An 18,730-nucleotide genomic window follows, 5' to 3' on the forward strand; every position below is an offset into this window, starting at 1 on the left:
GAAGAGATGAAGAGAGGAGAGAAGGGCAGTCCTATTCTGGTCAAGCCTCTTGTCACTTCTCTGTTCATTTTAGCCACTGATTTTTTGTAAGACTCTAATATGAAGAATGTAATGTCACTGAATATCATGGTAGCATGAAAGAAAGATTACTTGTAGTCAGGCTGACCAATTTCAGCCATTCCCAGCATAATTTCAAACTTGTGGGAGAAGATATCGTTAAAAATTTTGAGTTGTCCTCTAATGTCATGCTGTTTCATGTTCCCACAGATTCTCCTACATAAAAATGGGCCGTGAAAACACCACTTTGGTGACTGAATTCATTCTGGGGAGCTTAATAGATCAGCCTGAACTCCAAACACCCCTGTTCTTCCTATTTTTATTGATGTATTTGGGCACTGCATTGGGGAATTTTGGTTTGACAATTCTAATTGTGCTGAATTCACACCTTCACACCCCCATGTACTTTTTCCTATTTAATTTGTCATTCATAGACCTCTGTCATTCTTCTGTGATAACACCCAAAATGCTGATGAAATTTATATTAGGTGAGAATGTTATCTCTTACATGGGATGTATGACCCAGTTATACTTTTTTTGTTTTTTTGTCATTTCTGAATGCTGTGTGCTGACATCAATGGCCTATGATCGCTATGTGGCTATATGCAATCCTCTTTTGTATAACATCATCATGTCCCCAAAAGTGTGTTCCTACCTCATAGTTGGTTCCTACTTGATGGCATTTTCTGATGCCATGGTCCACACAGGATTCATGCTGAAACTGATCTTCTGTGATGGAAATGCCATCAACCACTACTTCTGTGATTTCCTCCCTTTGTTCCAGCTTTCCTATATCAATGAACTTAGTATTCTCATTGTAGGGGGTAAAAACATCATTGTGCCCAGTTTTATCATCTTTACCTCTTATGGTTTCATCCTTTCTAGCATCTTCCAAATGAGCTCCACTGAAGGCAGGTTCAAAGCCTTCAGCACCTGCAGTTCCCACATAATTGCTGTTTCTCTATTTTTTGGGTCAGGTGCCTTTATGTATCTCAAACCCACCTCAACTGACTCTCTGGATAAAGGAAAAATATCTTCGGTCTTTTATACTACTGTGGTTCCCATGATGAATCCCTTAATCTACAGCTTGAGGAATAAGGATGTTAATGTTGCCCTGAGAAAAATGCTAAGCAGGAGAACATTTTGATCAGAAACTCTGTGCTATAACTATAGGCACAGAGAGATTCTCTGTTTAATTAACAAATTTTGTGGCAGTTTTGTTATCTTATTTCTTTCTTTATTGTTAGGTGGTAATGTTGGAAATCGTCTTGTTTCTAATTTTTTTACATTAGGTTCTCTCTATTCCTCACAATTTACACAATTTCTCATTTTTATACTTTTACTTCTTTAAGAATAACATTAAAATGGTACATATTTCTTTTTTCATTTTCATTACGGATTTTTACCATAGAAAATAATGAATGTGTTTACAATTATAAAATAATATAATATTAGGCTAATAGTATGCCCTTATTCATAATACTTCATATTTTCCACTTGCAATGCAACATGAGTCAGTACACTATTTGGTACAACCCAGTTTGCAGCTGTAAATTCTATGCAATGAATTTCTTTGTCAAATGTCATATTTCACTTCTAATGATAAACCAGCAACTAAAAAGATTATTAATGCAAATTTATTATAACAAGATTCTGACTTTCAGAAAGATTCAGTCTAGAATATACTGTTAAGTCTCTTGATTTCAAATCTAACACTCTTTCTTGTATACTTTCTCTCTAATTTATCTTATTATTTTATTTCTCAAAAATAGGAAATATAAGTTAACATTTCTGCTTTAGAATTTGACCATGCTTTTCTTCTCTAAGAGTTACTGTTGCATTCCTTTTTGGTACAGGAAATCATCTTATGTTTCCTTTCTTGGGAAAGAGGGAGCTTATTGGATCAGGGCAGCGGGGAAATTATTAGCTCATGTTCAAGTTGACTTCTTTTGTGCATGGTATTGAAACTCAAGTTAGGAAGAAGGAATTTCAAAGGTAAAAATAATGAGAAAATGTAACCTTATACTTACTCATCTGTTTTGTAGAAGGCATTAGAATTTATACATTTTTTTCTGAACTTGATACAGGCTTATGTTATTTGCATCTAATGAAAAGTTATAGACAGGAGGATCTTGAAACAAGTAAATCACCTTTTCCTTTCTTGACTTTCACCTGCTATTCCTTTATGGAATTTCAGGTATTAAAGACTAAAATTTCAGCTAGGCTAGTAATGAGAATTTGAAAGTTATATTTTCTGAATGAAATAAGTTCTGGCAAAGTCTTTTTGAGAATAAGAGGATGGTTAATTTTCCTCTTAAGAAATTAGGCCAAAAGATAAGTAACCTGAAAGTTCTAAACTGATATAACAAGTGACCTTTAAATATTTTCCAGATAAATGTATTAATATGTAATATTTTTCCATTTTTCCTACTCTGCATTCAATTTTGAATTACTATGAAATTGGCATTTGGAGTTGTTGGCTTGTTTGCTTTTTACATGTACAGCTTTGCTAAATGCTTGATTGAAGGTTTGACATGTCCAGTTCTTCTCCATCAAGTGACTCTAGTATTAACTAGCTTACTTTTTTTACTCAATGTGATCTACTTACATAAAAGAGATGAACTAAATTGATGGTTTCTTTTTACTTATTTCTTTACATACTGTCCTTTTTAGTAAAAGTATTTTTCTTATTGAATAAAAATATGTTAAAAAAATAGTACCTGTGATTTTTGGTACTCTGTTGGCCTTGTAAGGATGTGCCCTCTTGTTATGGACTTCATTACTGTTTTTGAACTCACCAAGACTGTATTAAACCAGATCCCTAATATTTCACTTGAAGAATCTAAAAGTATGTTTCATTTTCAGGAAATCAAAATTCCTTTAAAATTTATTCTCATGCTTTTAACAGTTTTTTAATAAAATTCATTTTAAGGGTTTGTAAATGCACTTTGTAAATGTTATGCACAACAATTTGATTTAGCTGATTTACTTAGCTCAATTTATCAATTTGGATTTTGTTTTCATAAATGGGGTAATCAGATCTAGGCTAAATGGCTAGCACTTTGTAACAATACTCTGTATGTAACCAGCAGAAATTATTCACAGACAGAGAAAGATGTGCAGCTAAATTTTCATAATGTCACATAGTAGAGTTTCATGCTACATGGAATAAATTCCAAGTGATCATATATTCAAAATACTCTGAAAACTCATGTTGTTGCCATAATATCTTGTTGAGGATCAATATGAGATTTTTTCCACAAATCTGGTAGAGTTTATTATCTCTGTCATTGGGACATTTCACTCTTAAGGAAGCTGAACACTATATAAAGGTAGTAGTTCATCTTCTGGTCTTTGTTTTAAAATGATGCACCTTTATTATTTTTTTTTTGAACTTACAGTGATTTGAACTCAGAGCCTCACATTTGCTAGGCATTCTGCCAGCCCTATTTTTTATTGTTTATTTATTTATTTATATGTGCATACATTGTTTGGGCCCTTTCTCCTCCCTGCCCCCCCCCACCTGCCTCGCTTCTCCAATTTTGTTGAAAAGACATAAGAGATAATAAGAAATACATAGCATTTTTGTTAGTTTGAGATAAAAGTAGTTATATAGAGAGATTCCTAGCATTACTTCCATGAACAAGAGCGGAATATCAAAATACTCAACAAAAATGTACAGAATGTATCCTTTACAGTTCATATTTCACAACTCTACTACCTAATTTAGAATGTGTGAATAAATTCTTATTTTACATTGGCCTACAAAAGAAACAGAAACTTGGTGTTCACTGGTGGCTACAATTGGGGAGAAGGGAGAGGAGAACCCACTGCCATGAAACTGAGGCCATTCCTACAATAAGTACATTAACATGTCACAAAGATAGTCATCATGTAATTATTAATGCTGTTGCAATAGCAATTAAGTTTCAACATGATTTTGGGAGTGGACATTCAAAGCATAATAAGGTCAGTGTTATTCTTCTTATTAACAATGAACACTTGAAAATTGAAATTTAACAAAAGCAGCACCATTTATACAGCACCAAACCCTATGAAACTTTAGGTTTGAATCTAATAATATATGGACAAGATATATACACTACAAACTAAAAATGCTAATGAAAGAAACATAAGCTTATAGATTTAAAAATAACCTGTGTTTATGGATGGGAAAGTTTAGCATTGCTAAGATGCTTATCATCTCTAAAATGATGTCTACACTCCATGTATTAAATTATAAGCAGGGTATTTTATAAGAAATTCATAGTTAAACATATATGAAAACCCAAACAAGACTAAGCTGTATAATTTTCCAAAGTAATGAATTTGGACAACCCCAAAACCTGAAATAAAACTTACAAACAATTGCTGGCTTTATCACAATATAAAACTATGGAATAAAAGCACATACATTCATTTTGACAAAATTCTGAAGGTCATTGTCACAAAATTTCTAAAGCAAATACTACCAAACTGATTTAACAGCATATTTTCCCTAAACATTAAATAATGCATCCATGTATCAAAGCATCTTATGGTACATCACAGGGAGAATAAAGGTAGAGAGTAGAGGAAGAATCACCAGTCTCTTCAGTTTTTCAAGCTCTTTCTCTCTTTTAACCATTATTTGAAGGAAACTCTTCCCGTAACTGTTAATCATTCAAGAATTTAAACACTCATAGTGACCAGAATAAGGAAAAACACAGTGCCAAACAATTAACAATTTTTTACTTCTACTCTACTGTAATCAGTAGTACTGAAATGCAAGTATTTAATAGATCTTGACTTTAAAATATTTTTTTCTGAGCATTCATTTGAGATATTCCCTGTATCAAGTATTCTTAACTGTCCAAATTTTAAGTCAAAAGTCTGGTACCTAGATTATCACTGAAACACTTATTTCCAAATGTCCATTCTGTTTTAGGGACCCCATACACTCATATTTGTTAATTGTTAGGTAACATTAGCTTAGATTTAATTTTCACAATGTAGCAATATTAGTACACAAAAAATTCTTATTTGACTGTAATTGAAAATTTCAAGTCACTCTCCTGTGTGCTCAAAGTTCCTTCCCTGCTTTTCTAAGAGTTATATTCTAAAATATGTAGGGTATTTTTGTTGTAATAAAGTTGTAGAAGTAATACATTGCTCCTGTAAGTGGGCCATTGATAGCACAATTTGTACTCACAATTATAGTAAAGCAAATTACTACATTTCTGTTCAATGCTATGTGTATCTGACCCATTTGTTAGGGCTCATTTACTATTTATATCCTCCAGAAATGTTTATATAATATCCTACAGAAATTGTAGCCAAATTTGGAAAACTGTAAGGGATTCTCTCATAAGTTAAATACAGAACTCCCCTGTGACCCCATATGCCTCCCCTAGGGATATACCTAAAATCATGGATCCTTGGTGTTGTATCTATAAAGGTATCTCAATACTCAGAACTATGTATATTTCCTCAAATGACATATTTTAGTAGTGTCATAATTTTGCATCTTACATTTAGGTCTCTGATCAATTTGAGAGAGACCTCTCTTTGTTCCATTCTGTTACTTTTGCATTTGCCAAAAATTAGCTGACTGTACTTATATAGGTTCATTTCTGGACTCTCCATTTCATGCAATTGATCAATATGCCTATTGTTTCACTACTATCAAACTGTTTTGATTACTACGCCTTTATAGTAAGTATTAAGTTTAAGTAATGTAAGTCCTTTAACTTTTGTATTGTTTTGACTATTCTGGTTCTTTTGCATGACCGTATAAACTTTAGACTCTTTTTGCTGAAATCCATAAATAACTTGCAGGGATTTCAAATGGGGTTGCATTTAATTTATTGATCAAGCTAACTTCATGACAATATTGAGTCTTACTATGCATGAACATAGAATTTCTCCATTTATTTAGTTTTTCGTGACTGTGAAACTAGCTCTGCAAACATACAAGAAATTCCACTTGGTTTTTAAACATATTTCTCTTTACATATTGTTGAACTCAGTTTGGAAATATTATGTTGAGGACTATTGCATTACGATAACATGAAAGATATTTTTTTTCTGTTTCTTCTTTTGTTTTCTTTGTAGTGCTGGGGATTAAACCCATGGCCTCACACATTAGGCAAGGGGTCTGCCAATGATCTACCCTTCTAGACCTCAGATTTTGATCTTCAATTTTCTTTTTTTAGAATATCTTTGTCTGATTTTGGTATCAGGCTAAAGATGGCCCCATAGAATAACCCAAGAATTCTACTTCTAAGAAAATTATTTTAAAATTACCTTCTTAAAAGGAAAAAAAATCCATCCTTTGCTTAAAGAGATAGTCAGAACTCTATGTCATAATGTCTCAAATTTAATATAAGGACCAATCTTCATATCTCTGGGTCTTATTGATAATGATTAAATCACACCATGTGTCCAACAATGGCAAATACTTATCCTAAGTCAAACTTAAGCCAAGGCCCACCTACTTTGTATACATAAATATACCTGTTGTTACAGCACTCGTTGTACTTCTAATAAGATGTGGCCACAACCATTTCGAGATTGCATACTAACCTCTCTTTGTTTTGCCTTATCAATAAACTTTCTGTCTCTCCCTCAATGTGTACTAAATTTTTATTTCTTTTTCTGCAACAATGTCACAAACCCAATACCAAAAGGCAGAAGCCGTCTCCTTTTTGGAGACGACCTTTGTGAAGTTTCAACAATTTTAGTAACAGTTCTATTTGTATCTTTTGAAAACAATGGGAGGAGCCTAGACTAATTCCTTCATTATATATCTGATAGAATTTAATAACAAAACCATTTTGATCTTGGCTTTTTGTTCTCTGTTTTGGAAAGTTATTATTTTGCTTCAATTTCTCTAATAGCTATAAGCCTGTTTAGATTCTCTATTTCTTCTTGAGTAAGGTTTGACAGATTTTGTCTATGTCATCAAATTTAGTATTCTTTATTATCCTTTCTTGGAAGTACTTGGATTTGATTTCAGGGCCTTGCATTGCTGAGCAAGTGCTCTAGCATTTAGCAGCTCCCAGACCATTTTTGCTTTTTGGCTTTTTTTTTTTTTTCAGATAGGGTGTGGCTTTTTGCTTAGGGCTGGCCTTAGAACATGATTTTACTACCTCTCACTCCCACATAGCTGGGATTATAGGTATGACATCACTCTTGGATGCCTTATAATTATTTTAATGTCCATGGACTCTGCAGTAATGTAGTTTTTCATTTCCAATATTAGGAATTTGTATCCTCTTTCTTTTTTCACACTTTAGGATAGTAGATACTTGAGAATTTTGTGGATCTCAGAAAGCCAACTTTTTTTTTTTTTCTCCACTGATATCTTCCTTTCTGTTTCCTTATATTGACCTACTTTTATTTTTTATTTTACTCTAGCTTCTTTGGATTTCATTTTTATCTGTTTTCCTAATTTTATAAAGTAGTCTCTTAAATAATTCAGTTCAGATCTTCCTTCTTTTTTGTAGGAAAGTTTTAAGTATATTTTTTGTAGAAAAATAATGAGCATGAATCCAGAAAACATTTTCTAGACAACATGACTTCTAAAAAGTTTCATCACATTTTTGAGTTATTATACATTCATAGTATTAGGGCAGATCATGTGCTAATTCTACACACGTGTATCATGTACTTTGAACAAGTTCACTCCCTCCATCATAGTCCCATTTTGTTCCTCTGCCCCACCCTGTCATTCTTCAGTGTTTGGTGGGTGATGGGATTCATTATGCTATCTTATACACATAGATATAGCATGCTTCAATCCTCTTTACTCCTCAATATTCTTTCCTTTCCCCATCCCTCCTGCTAAACCTCTCCACAAAAATGGATGGAACTGGAGATCATCATGTTGAGTGAGATAAACTGTTCTCAAAAAATCAAATATGACATGTTCTTTCTCATTTGCAAAAACTAGACCTAAAATGATTACAATGATTATGATTATGATGATGATAAATTAATATAAATAACATTCTCCAAAAACTGATACAGACCTAGCATTAGAATTTTTAATTAACAGATGTAAGTTAAAGATGAGTGAGTGCAAGGGTAAAATTAAGAAATGACCTTCATGTGAAAATTCATTTTTCGGTTAAAGTCAGAGATTGCTAAATTTAGGGTTGTTTAAGTAAAAATATAAATTCAGAATCCATTCTCTTTTTCTTTGTATTATAGAGTCTCTGGGATTTTTACTAATGCCTTTTGGACTAAAATAATGTATTCTAATTTTAAAACACAATCCTTTTTTAAAATCTGATGAATCTCAGTAGTTCTGTAACACTCCCCAAATAATTTTAGTGTGTGATGAAAATAACTTGATCAAGTCTGGAAGTTACCAACTTACACTTCAAGCAAGCAGACACCACCAAGCTGATACCCATGATTCACTATGACCACTTCACAGCACCAGACAAGGAGCTCAATACAGATAGATAGGTGGATAGAAAGTTCATAGGTAAGTAGGTAGAAGTAGAAATAAGATAGTTAGATAGTTAGATAGATAGATAGATGATAAATAAATGATAGATATATAGATACACATACATTATATATATATATACAGATACACATATATATCAATATATATGTATATATATATTGATATGGATGTAGATATAGATTCCAAGAGAATGATTCAACTCCTGAATGTCTGGTGATGCAGACGAGAGTCCACAAGATTTGGATATATCCAGTTGGCTCCATATGTATCAAAATGTACATACCAGTAGGGAAATCCAAGACAAGACTTATACCTTCTAGTATTAGTGGATTAGTAGTGTGCTCTGCCAAACTAGGCAAGAAAGGACAAGCTTGATAGAATACAAGGTCAACATCACCATTCAGACTCCAAGGATGTGTTTGACCTACTTAGAATGATGACAAATTGTAATACTTAACTTTACTCCATTTTCTTCTCTATTACCTTGAAGAAGGAGGGAGGAAGGAGGTAGCATTAGAACATTTCATGGTTCATTTTTTTTTTGTTAGTTTTTCATACTCTTAGATGTTTTCTGTGAAAATTCTCACTCATTTTGAGGCAAAATAATCACCTTCTAGTTTCACTTTATTGAGATGGACAAATAGTCCTAAGCACCAATTAAGAAAACATCCACAAATTGGAAACAAGGAAAAGAATTCTCACAGAGTTTTAGGTAGTCAAAAAGTGCTTTGGGGCAGATCTGACCAGCAGGAAAGAAGAAAGGGAAAAGGATGAGGTAAAGTAGCCAGAAGGAGAAAAACATGGATCAAAGGTTAAAATTGCATCCACTGTCAAGCAAATATTCTGAGTTCTGGCAGATGATGATCTTTCACTTTATTTGTTTAATCCACAGACGTTTACCTGACATGCCATTCTGCTATACACTACAATTTCTGTAATGAGCTGTGATTCCAAACATAATTTCAAGAGACAGGAACCAACAGTTTATTGATAAAAATTCCAATGAATTTGGCCTTCGTTGGATAATGAGTTTAGAAATTTAAGGACTAATTTATATATAAGGATTGTTTCACAATGCGCTTGCCTGAGGAATGCAGAAATAAACTGATAAAAATTTACAGGATCTCAAACTCTGTTGAAAGGCCAGATGGCATTTTCAATCAAAATCTTTAAGTCAGAGTTTGGTCATTGTACTGTTAACCAACTTTTCACATGTCTCTTCCCCACCCACAATACTAAATACAACTCTTCATATCTAAGGTGCTTATTTTGTGTATTTGTTGCTTCCTAGTTCTTGTCTTTCATGTTTTGTTTATCTCTGATATTCCCAGAAATCATTTTGAAATGTCCACTTCTATGATTTTCATAAAGGAAATCAAATTTGAATCCATAGGAAGTTCCCAACATGTGATCTACGTAGAAAATGTTAAAGCATGATGAAACCTATACCTTTGTAACCATTTAGGACGATACCATATTTGTTTGTGACACAGAGCACATTGCCACAAATTGCTATGCATTTACTCCATAAAAATTCTGTTATATGTGTTTGTGTTTTTGTATGGGTGTGTCTGTGTGCCTTTCTCTTTAGATAAACATGAATGACTAAAGCAATAACGAATTCCTTTTGCTGGATTTAGCAAGAACTTCTTGCTGAGCACTGCCTCTTTCAAGCTGAAACTAAGAATTATCTACCTGAAATGGGAATGCAAAATTTAAAATTGGGATCTAATGACATGCAAGTGAGGTTAAGCAGTTATCTCAAAAAGCCAGAGGCATGAAAGAATTGTGTATGGTGTCTGTGTCTTTGTGTGCCCCCATGCATGTGTGTGTGTGTGTGTGTGTGTGTGTGTGTGTGTGTGTGTGTGTGTGTCTGTGTTTGTGTTTCTGTGTGTACAGGGAATAGTGTAAAGAGGAATGTAGAGGGGAGTTCAACAAAGACTGGGGCTTGGAGAAAGAGAAAGGAAAACTCCTTTTACTTCAATTTTCATCAGCTTTTAACCAGACCACTTCTGATTTTGTTTATCCCAAACTAATCTTGAGTAGCATCACCAGCTTGCTTGAGAATGTTTACATTAAACAAATTCAGGAGGTAATGAAGGAACATTGATTTGGCCCTTTACAAGGATGACTATTTTTTGTTGTTGCCCAGAAAGTCTAAGCTTCGGTTTTGACTTAGAAGCATACTCACCCCAGTATCCAGACATTGCTGAATACTGACACTTACTTTATGAAACTTCGGATGTGACAACCTCAGCAAAATTGTACTTTCTTTCCTATCTTCTTTAGTGATGTATTAAAAATGAAAAGCAATAACCACTAGACTGTGCACACTAATTACCTGCTTTGATCTCCCTCCATTTATTTTTGCAGTGCTGGAAACCAAGGTCTTGCACATGCCAGGAAGTGCTCTACCACTGAGCTGTGTCCCCAGGCTGTCATTGAATGAAGACCAAACAAGTATATGCTCCTGAAGGTGCTAAATGAAACGTATGCACTACATTGCCTCTTTTATTCTTGATTACTCTTATGCTTTAAAAATTCCATTTAAATTTTGGTATTATTTTTTGCAAATTAATCTGAAGGCAATTTTTAAAATAAATTAATCTTTTCTGAAAATAAAACTGATTTTGGCTGGAGATACAGGCTTGGTAATAGAGCAATTGTCTAGTATAAACAAGATCCTGGGTTTGAACTGAAGTACAACAAGGGAAAAAATAAACTTCTGAAAAGTAAAACTGATTTCTCTTGTGTTTTGAAGCCAATCAAATGGAAGATAAGGAGACATGTTTAGCCCACTCATGGGGACATTCAGTTAGGGAAAAAAAATGCCAGTTTATACACCAATTTCTACACAAGATCACAAATAGCATAAATATCACTATGACATATAGTTTTATTTCATTGAAGAAAGCAATTTTATCAAAAGTATAGAAAAAGAAAAAAGCTACAAGCTACTTCAACCTTTTGTACAAAAGGAAATTGTTAAAGGAAAATCAAGTATGACAATATTAGGGTCAGATAGGAAATGTGTGGTAATTTAAAACTGTAAGTCAAGAATCTAAGGAGGCCAAACATCTGAAAAGGAAATAGGCCAATAGGCAGCTGGTGTTAAATGTCAAAGTACATAACTATTTGTTAATTTAGAAAATAGTACAATAATAAAAATATTTCCAATTTTGTTAGAAAATGTTTAACTATCATTTGATATATTCTATTCAGAATTTTAAAGTAGTCATTTCTTGTCTGTTTCTCAATCCAAAATGTTGTTTCAGGAAGATATTGTCACAATTTGAATTATTCACCAAATGTTTCTTTCAAAATTGAATTTCCTATTTTAGTCAATCATCTTCAATCTATACTGGTTCAAAATTCCTAGTTTCCCAACAAAAATACACATCAAAGTGTTTTCCTAAACCATCCATCAAATAAAGAAGGCAAAATACCTTTTCTAAATGAAATTCATGTTATGTAGGAACATTTTACAGTCAACGTGAAAAGTGGAAATGTATTCTTACTTTCCGCTTTTACTGAAAAAGAAGAGGAACCTATAAGAGAAACAGTGGTGGAGGTCAAGTCAGATGGGTAAGTGTAGAGTTCTTTAGAAACCTTCACTTTCCCATCCATGCATTAAATACTTACTGAAGTTCTACTTTACAAATTAAATAAGAAACTCTTTGTAGAAAGAAGTTTAACACATATAGTATACACATAGAAAGTGTGCAGTTCTTGATAGTTTATTGGACATTCCATACATGTACTTTTCCCCAGTGAAGGATGGCAAAATGAGGATAGAAACACACTGTCTAATTCATGTGTCCAAAGGCCAGTGGCAAAGAAGTTCCAACTTCCACAGTGACATAAAGTAAACCTAGTAGTACCTGATTTCATTATTATCAGACCACTGATCATTTTCCCCCGGAAAATGATATTAATATTAATATCATTTAATATTATTAATTATCATTTAATATTAATATCATACTTATATTGTTAATATTAATAATAAAAATATGTAAATTACTTTGCTACTAATTTTTGTACAGGAATAAGGCTAGAACAAACAAATTGTGCAAATGCTGAGGAAAAGAAAATATTCTCAATACAAAGGTGAAATAAATTAGAGAGGATTCATATATTTTCACCCTAGCAAGAAAGAATGAGGATAGGAAGACTGTCACACAAATATCTGGATTAAATACACTGAATTACATATTCTTTAACTACATGCTGAGAAAGACACTGTTTATGATGAACATCAGAACCACAGGGTCTTTCTCAGGGCAACTTTAACATCTTTGTTCCTTAAGCTGTATATTAAGGGATTCATCAGTGGAACTGTGTTGGTGTAGAAGACAGAAGAGATTTTACCCTCATCCAATGACATGGCAGAAGATGGTTTGAGATACATAAATGCCCCTGAACCAAAGAACAGGGAAACCGCAATTATGTGGGAACTGCAGGTGCTGAAGGCTTTAGACCTGCCTTCAGTGGAGCTGATGTGAAAGATGCTGAAGAGGATGGAACCATAAGATATAAGAATAGTGAAACTGGGCACAGTGATGTTGATTCCCACCACAATAAAAACCTCAAGTTCATTGACATAGATGCTGGTACACGAGAGCTGGAATAAAGGAAGGATGTCACAGAAATAGTGGTTGATGATGTTCACATCACAGAAAGCCAGTGTCAGCATGCAACCAGTGTGGGCCATGGCACCAGAAAAGGCCATCAAGTAGAAACCAAGGATAAGATTGGAACACACTTTAGGGGACATGGCAATGCTATACAGAAGGGGATTACATATGGCCACATAGCAATCATAAGCCATTGATGTCAGCATGTAACATTCAGAAATGGAAAAAAAAACTGAAAAAATAAAGCTGGGTCATACATCCCCTGTAAGAGATAACATTCTTCCTAAATATGAAGTTCATTAGCATTTTGGGTGTAAACAAAGAAGAATAACAAAGGTCTATGAAGGACAAGTTAAAGAGGAAAAAGTACATAGGGGTATGAAGGTTTGAATTAAGTCCAATTAGAATTACCAAACCCAAATTTCCCAACGCAGTGAGCACATACATTACTAGAAACAGAAAGAGCAAAGGAAGTTGCAGGTTCAGTTGTTCTGTTAAACCCAACAAAATGAATTCAGTCACAAAAGAGCCATTTTCAGGATCCATTCTTCTTTATGGAAGTCTGTGGGCACAGGTATGGAAGGATTACATTAGAGGATAAGTCAGTTATTACATTAGGGGATATGTCAGTTCTTGAACTATTTTCTTTACACAGTATTGAACATCACTAGAATTGACTGGACCTATAGAATCTACCTTTACTACTAATATGATGCTGAGTGATACTGTTTCCCCTTCACTTGAGATTTAACAAATCAAGTATAGTAAGTTACACCACAAAATCTACCCTACAGATTACATGCAAAAATGACTACAGGAAAACCAAGGGGAAAGAAAGAACACAGATGAGCCAGGACCTTATAACTGGTATTATGGTTCTTGGAAACATGCTGTTGGCCTCTAATTCACATTAGACATTGACACAGTGGAAACCATAGCACCTTTGTAATAAAACAATGGAAGAACTAAAGTCTAGTAATTGTTTAATTACCACCCCATGGCCTAGAAAAAAACCCTAAATCATGAAGTGAGAATGATCTATCCATGGAGAAGGAATTGCTGACTTAGATCCCACAGTCCCTGTACTTAGCATCTCTCAATACTCTCTGCTCTCCCCTGAGTGTCTTTCAGCACTTTCTCTTGGTTTTGAAGACTACAAAATATGGAATATATATGGGGAACATCTTAGATTCCTTGAGTTCCACCTAAAGGAAGACAATATAAATGGAATTCAGAAACTCACATTTCTTAATCCACAAACCTTGGTGTTTCTTATTGTTTACTTACCTTGGTGTTTTACAAGGGCAAGTACAGATTTTATTTCTAGTATGTACAGCATATTTCTCTGAAGAGATCATAATTTATGATTACAACTTTAAATTCTCTCAGGCACCAGGGAAAATGGTCCTTATTACCATTTCCCCCTTTGTAAAACAGAATAATGACATCATGCACTTGGTTATAAGCAGGGTACAAAGATTGCTCAATGTATTCTCCAGGGAACAGAATTTAGGTGCAACAGGGAAACAACAGGATTGTACTTACACTGTTTACCTATTCTATCTTCAGTTCCTTAGGGACTCAATATATTACTCAAGTTTTCCCTTTACTCTAGGGATGGCAAATACTCCAAAAGGGACCAAAAATTATCTCTCATCATTCAGCAACATGGTGGAACAGGAAGTCCTAGATCCTCTTTCCCTCATAAACACAGTTGTTAAGCACCAGTTATAGACAGATTCATTTGACAAAAAACAAAATATTAGTTATTCTGCTTATGCATCCTGATTAGCATGAAACCAGCCACACTGAATGTTTCAGGAAAATTGGAGCTACCCTCTTTCTATAATCACTATTCCTGACACAACACCACAAAGTTGGTATAAAAATTTGTCCCTGGGAAGGGACCAAGGCACAACATGCATGCATCCAATGCCCTGTCATTTTTGCAACTTATTCAAAGGACTTGTTCCTATCTAGCCTGTCTCATGGAGTGATAGGAGACAGAACAAGGCACACTCAGATGACCAGGTAACAGTGAGAACAGAGAGGATGGTGTAGACTGGCAGTCAGCATAGTCAATCTTCTCAGTTCAGTCCAGAGATAAGAAATGCAATATCCAAGTGCCCAGTTTCCCTCATAAAGAAACAAAAGGTATGCTGTACTTCTAATCTCCCAAACCTTGTGTAGATAATGCAGGAAACTAGCTTCCATCTCTGCTATCTCAAAGGCTGGCAATACTCAGGGCTTAGTGCATTTTTCTTTTCCAGGTCCAGTGAGAACACAGATGGAATTTTGTTTGACAATAACCATATATCCTCTGTGAGAATCACCGAATTAGCAAATGAAACAGCTCCAGAATTACCCTAAGTAGGAAAAAGAGTCCAAAGGCCCAAAATATCTGGGAGCCTACCTGAGCAAGTGACTTCTCTCACATTTGTGTCAGAGCAGTGACTGAATCTGGCAAACTCTAGACATCTGGCAGTCAGTCAATGAGAACAAAGAAATCTGGTGTATTCTACTATTCAAAATGCTCCCCAAAAGGTAAAGAGGAGGAAATACTTTTGAAGTCATCTCATAAGACCAGGATCCCAAATCCAAACAAAATTTTCACAAGAAGAAATCTTTTGGGTGTTTTTCTTAGATTTAGGGTTTCTTAATTTTGGGTCCTTATGTTTTGATTTTTAAAATTACATGAAAATTTCTTTTTAATTTTTTCATTTTTTATATTGTTTTTCTATTCTTTGGTTGACTTATTTCTACTCAAATCCTTATTATTTTTTCCTTCTGCTACCTTGGCTTAAACAAACTAAACTTTTTGCTATTCTTTTTCTGGTCCCCTAAGATATAAAGTTCAGTTGCATTTTAAGATTTTTTTTTTCGCTTCTAATGCGTCCATTTTACTTTTGTTTCTTCATCCCATAAATTTTGGCATGTATTTTCTTTCTCATTGATCAAGAAATTTTTCTTATTTTTTTTGTATTTCTAATGAGAATAATTACACAAATTTATGAGATACAATGTGACGTTTTGATACGTGCATATATTGTGTAATGATCAAATCAGGGTATTCAGCATGTCTGTCACCTCAAACATTTATTCTTTCTTTATGAGGAACACTGAAAATAATTCTTTTTATGTATTTTGAAATAGATAACTGGTGCTTAATTGCAAATGTTGAAATAGTAACTGACTATAGTCACTCTGCTGTGCACTCAACAACCAGGAGTCATTCCTGCTGTCTAACTGTGGCTTTGAAACCATTATCCAAACCTCACAACCTCCCTCTTCCCCATGCCGCTCCATACTCTGATAACCATTATTCTATTCTCTACATTTATAAAATCTGTATTTTTACATTCCATATAAGTGACCTCAAACAAAATTTGTCCTTCTGTACCTGGATCATTTTACTTAAACTAATATCCTGCAGATTCATCCATGTTACTGTTTACAAGATTTCATCTATTCATGGATGATTAACATTTCATTGTGTACAACAGCTACCTTTTCTGCTGTATATTGATGGACTCTAAGATAGATTCCACATCTTGTCTATTGTAAATAGCGCTACAATAAACATGGGATGTCAGATACAAGAGATAGCTTTTGACTCCCTTTAGATTTACTTTTTGACCCAAATTTTGTTCAAGAATGTATTGTTTGGATAATTTTGGAATTTTCCCATTTGTTATTGTTATTGATTTTGAGTTTTATTTCTTTGTGGTCAGAAAGATATTTGTAATGATAATGATCTTCTTAAGTTTGCTAAGACTTGATTTGTGACCTATATGCAATCTTTCTTAAAGAATGTTCTGTATTTGCCTGAGAAGTTTATATTGTGCTGTTTGGAGGAAAGTTCTCCATATGTCTCTTCCACCCAGTTGCTCCATAACATTGCTCATTTCCGTTGTTTCTTTATTTTTTCCTTTGAATGATATGTCCTTTCCAAAGAGTGGGTATGAAATCTTTCATTGTGTAACTGTCACTTTATGCATTCAGTTCTGGTATTTTAACCTAGTTTGGTTCATTCTCTCCCCTGTTTCTCACTCTTCACAAGAATCAATTCAAAATGGATCAGAGATCTTCATGTAAAATTTCTTTTTATTGTTTTGCTGGATGGGTCCATTATGGAATTTACAAAAGTTCTCATACTATATCAAATATATTATAACTGAATTCACCCCCTCTACCATTCTCCTTTATCCCTTCCCCCCGTTCTTGGAATATTTTCAACAGGTCTCATTTTTCCATTTACATACACGTGACACAGTATTTGCACTACATTCACCCTCCCACACACTTTCCCCACCTCCACTCCTCACATTGGTACCAACCTCCCCCACAAGACATGTTCTGCCTTACTCTCTGCCATTTTTGTAAAAAAAAAATAAATTAACATTTTTATTTCTTTAAGAAAGCTACAAAAGGAGTTTCCTTGTGACATTTCCATGTATACATGTATAACAACCCAAATTTGGTTTTTTTCTATTTTCTTTCTACCTTAGTTCCCTTCTTTTGGTTTAAAAATTCTATATTCATTCTTGTGTACAGAGTACATCAATCATATTTATCTTATTAACTTCCTTCTTTTACCCTCCCCCTCTCATATGTGAAATCCCCTTATGTGACCTTTTTTTCATAATATTGCTGTATTTTTGTTAGGTCTATATTCCACAGATGATAGAAAACAAGTGGCTACCAGCCTTCTAAACCTGGATAACTGCACTTAAAATGATGTTCTCCATTTCCATTCATTTACCTACAACCTACAAAATTCCATTCTTCTTTTTGGCTGAATAAATTTGCATTGTATATAAATACCACATTTTTTAAACCATTCATCAGTAGTGGGGCATCTTGGCTATTTCTGTAGTTTAACTATTGTGAATAATGCTGCAATAAACATGGGTGTGCAGGTGTCTTTATTGTAACCTGGCTTACATTCCTTTGGGTATATCCCTAGGAATGGAATTGCTAGATCATATGGCAGTTCTATTTTTAGTTTTTTGAGGAACCTCCAAACTGTTTTCCATACAGGTTGTGCTAATTTACATCCCCATCATCAGTGTATGAGGGTTTCTTTTTCCCCACATCCTTGCCAACATTTGTTGCTTGTGTTCTTGATGGTAGACATTCTAACAGGATTGCAGGGGAATCTGAATGTAATTTTGATTTTGCATTTCCCTTATGGCCAGGGATGTTGAGCATTTCTTCATATGTTTTTTAACCATTTGGACTTCTTCCTTTGAAAAGGCTCTGTTCATTTCATTTGCCTATTTCGTTACTGGGTCATTTGTTTTTTGGAGGAGTTTATTTTTTTGATCTCCCTGTATATTTTGGTTATTAATCCTCATCAGATGTATAGCTGGCAAATATTTTCTCCCATTCTGTGGACATTCTCCTCAATTTAGAGACCATTTCTTTTATTGTGCTGAAGTTTTTAATTTTGTGTAGTCCCATTTGTCATTCCTTTCTTTAAGTTGCTAAGCCATTTGAGTTCTATTGAGGAAGTGATTGCCTATGCCTATTAATTCCAGTCTATTCTCAGCTCTTTCCTACACTAGCTTCAAAGTCT

At 34.0% G+C, this 18,730-nt stretch overlaps 1 protein-coding gene and 1 pseudogene across 1 annotated transcript; one reads left to right on the forward strand and one right to left on the reverse strand.

Annotated features, from left to right (window-relative positions):
• The first annotated feature begins 283 nt into the window (after window positions 1-283).
• Window positions 284-1,204, forward strand: LOC141417554 (olfactory receptor 8B8-like). Its single transcript, XM_074056768.1, has one exon. The coding sequence runs from the start codon at window positions 284-286 to the stop codon at window positions 1,202-1,204; it is 921 nt and encodes a 306-aa protein (XP_073912869.1).
• An 11,569-nt stretch (window positions 1,205-12,773) lies between these two features.
• Window positions 12,774-13,698, reverse strand: LOC109677259 (olfactory receptor 8B3-like; annotated as a pseudogene).
• Between the last annotated feature and the right edge of the window lie 5,032 nt (window positions 13,699-18,730).

This window comes from Castor canadensis, chromosome 2 (assembly GCF_047511655.1).
Source record: "Castor canadensis chromosome 2, mCasCan1.hap1v2, whole genome shotgun sequence".
In the NCBI taxonomy this organism is placed as follows: Eukaryota; Metazoa; Chordata; class Mammalia; order Rodentia; family Castoridae; genus Castor; species Castor canadensis.

Excerpts from the sequence above, each read along its gene's own strand:
- LOC141417554 (XM_074056768.1), top strand. The coding sequence starts at position 284 with ATGGGCCGTGAAAACACCACTTTGGTGACTGAATTCATTCTGGGGAGC.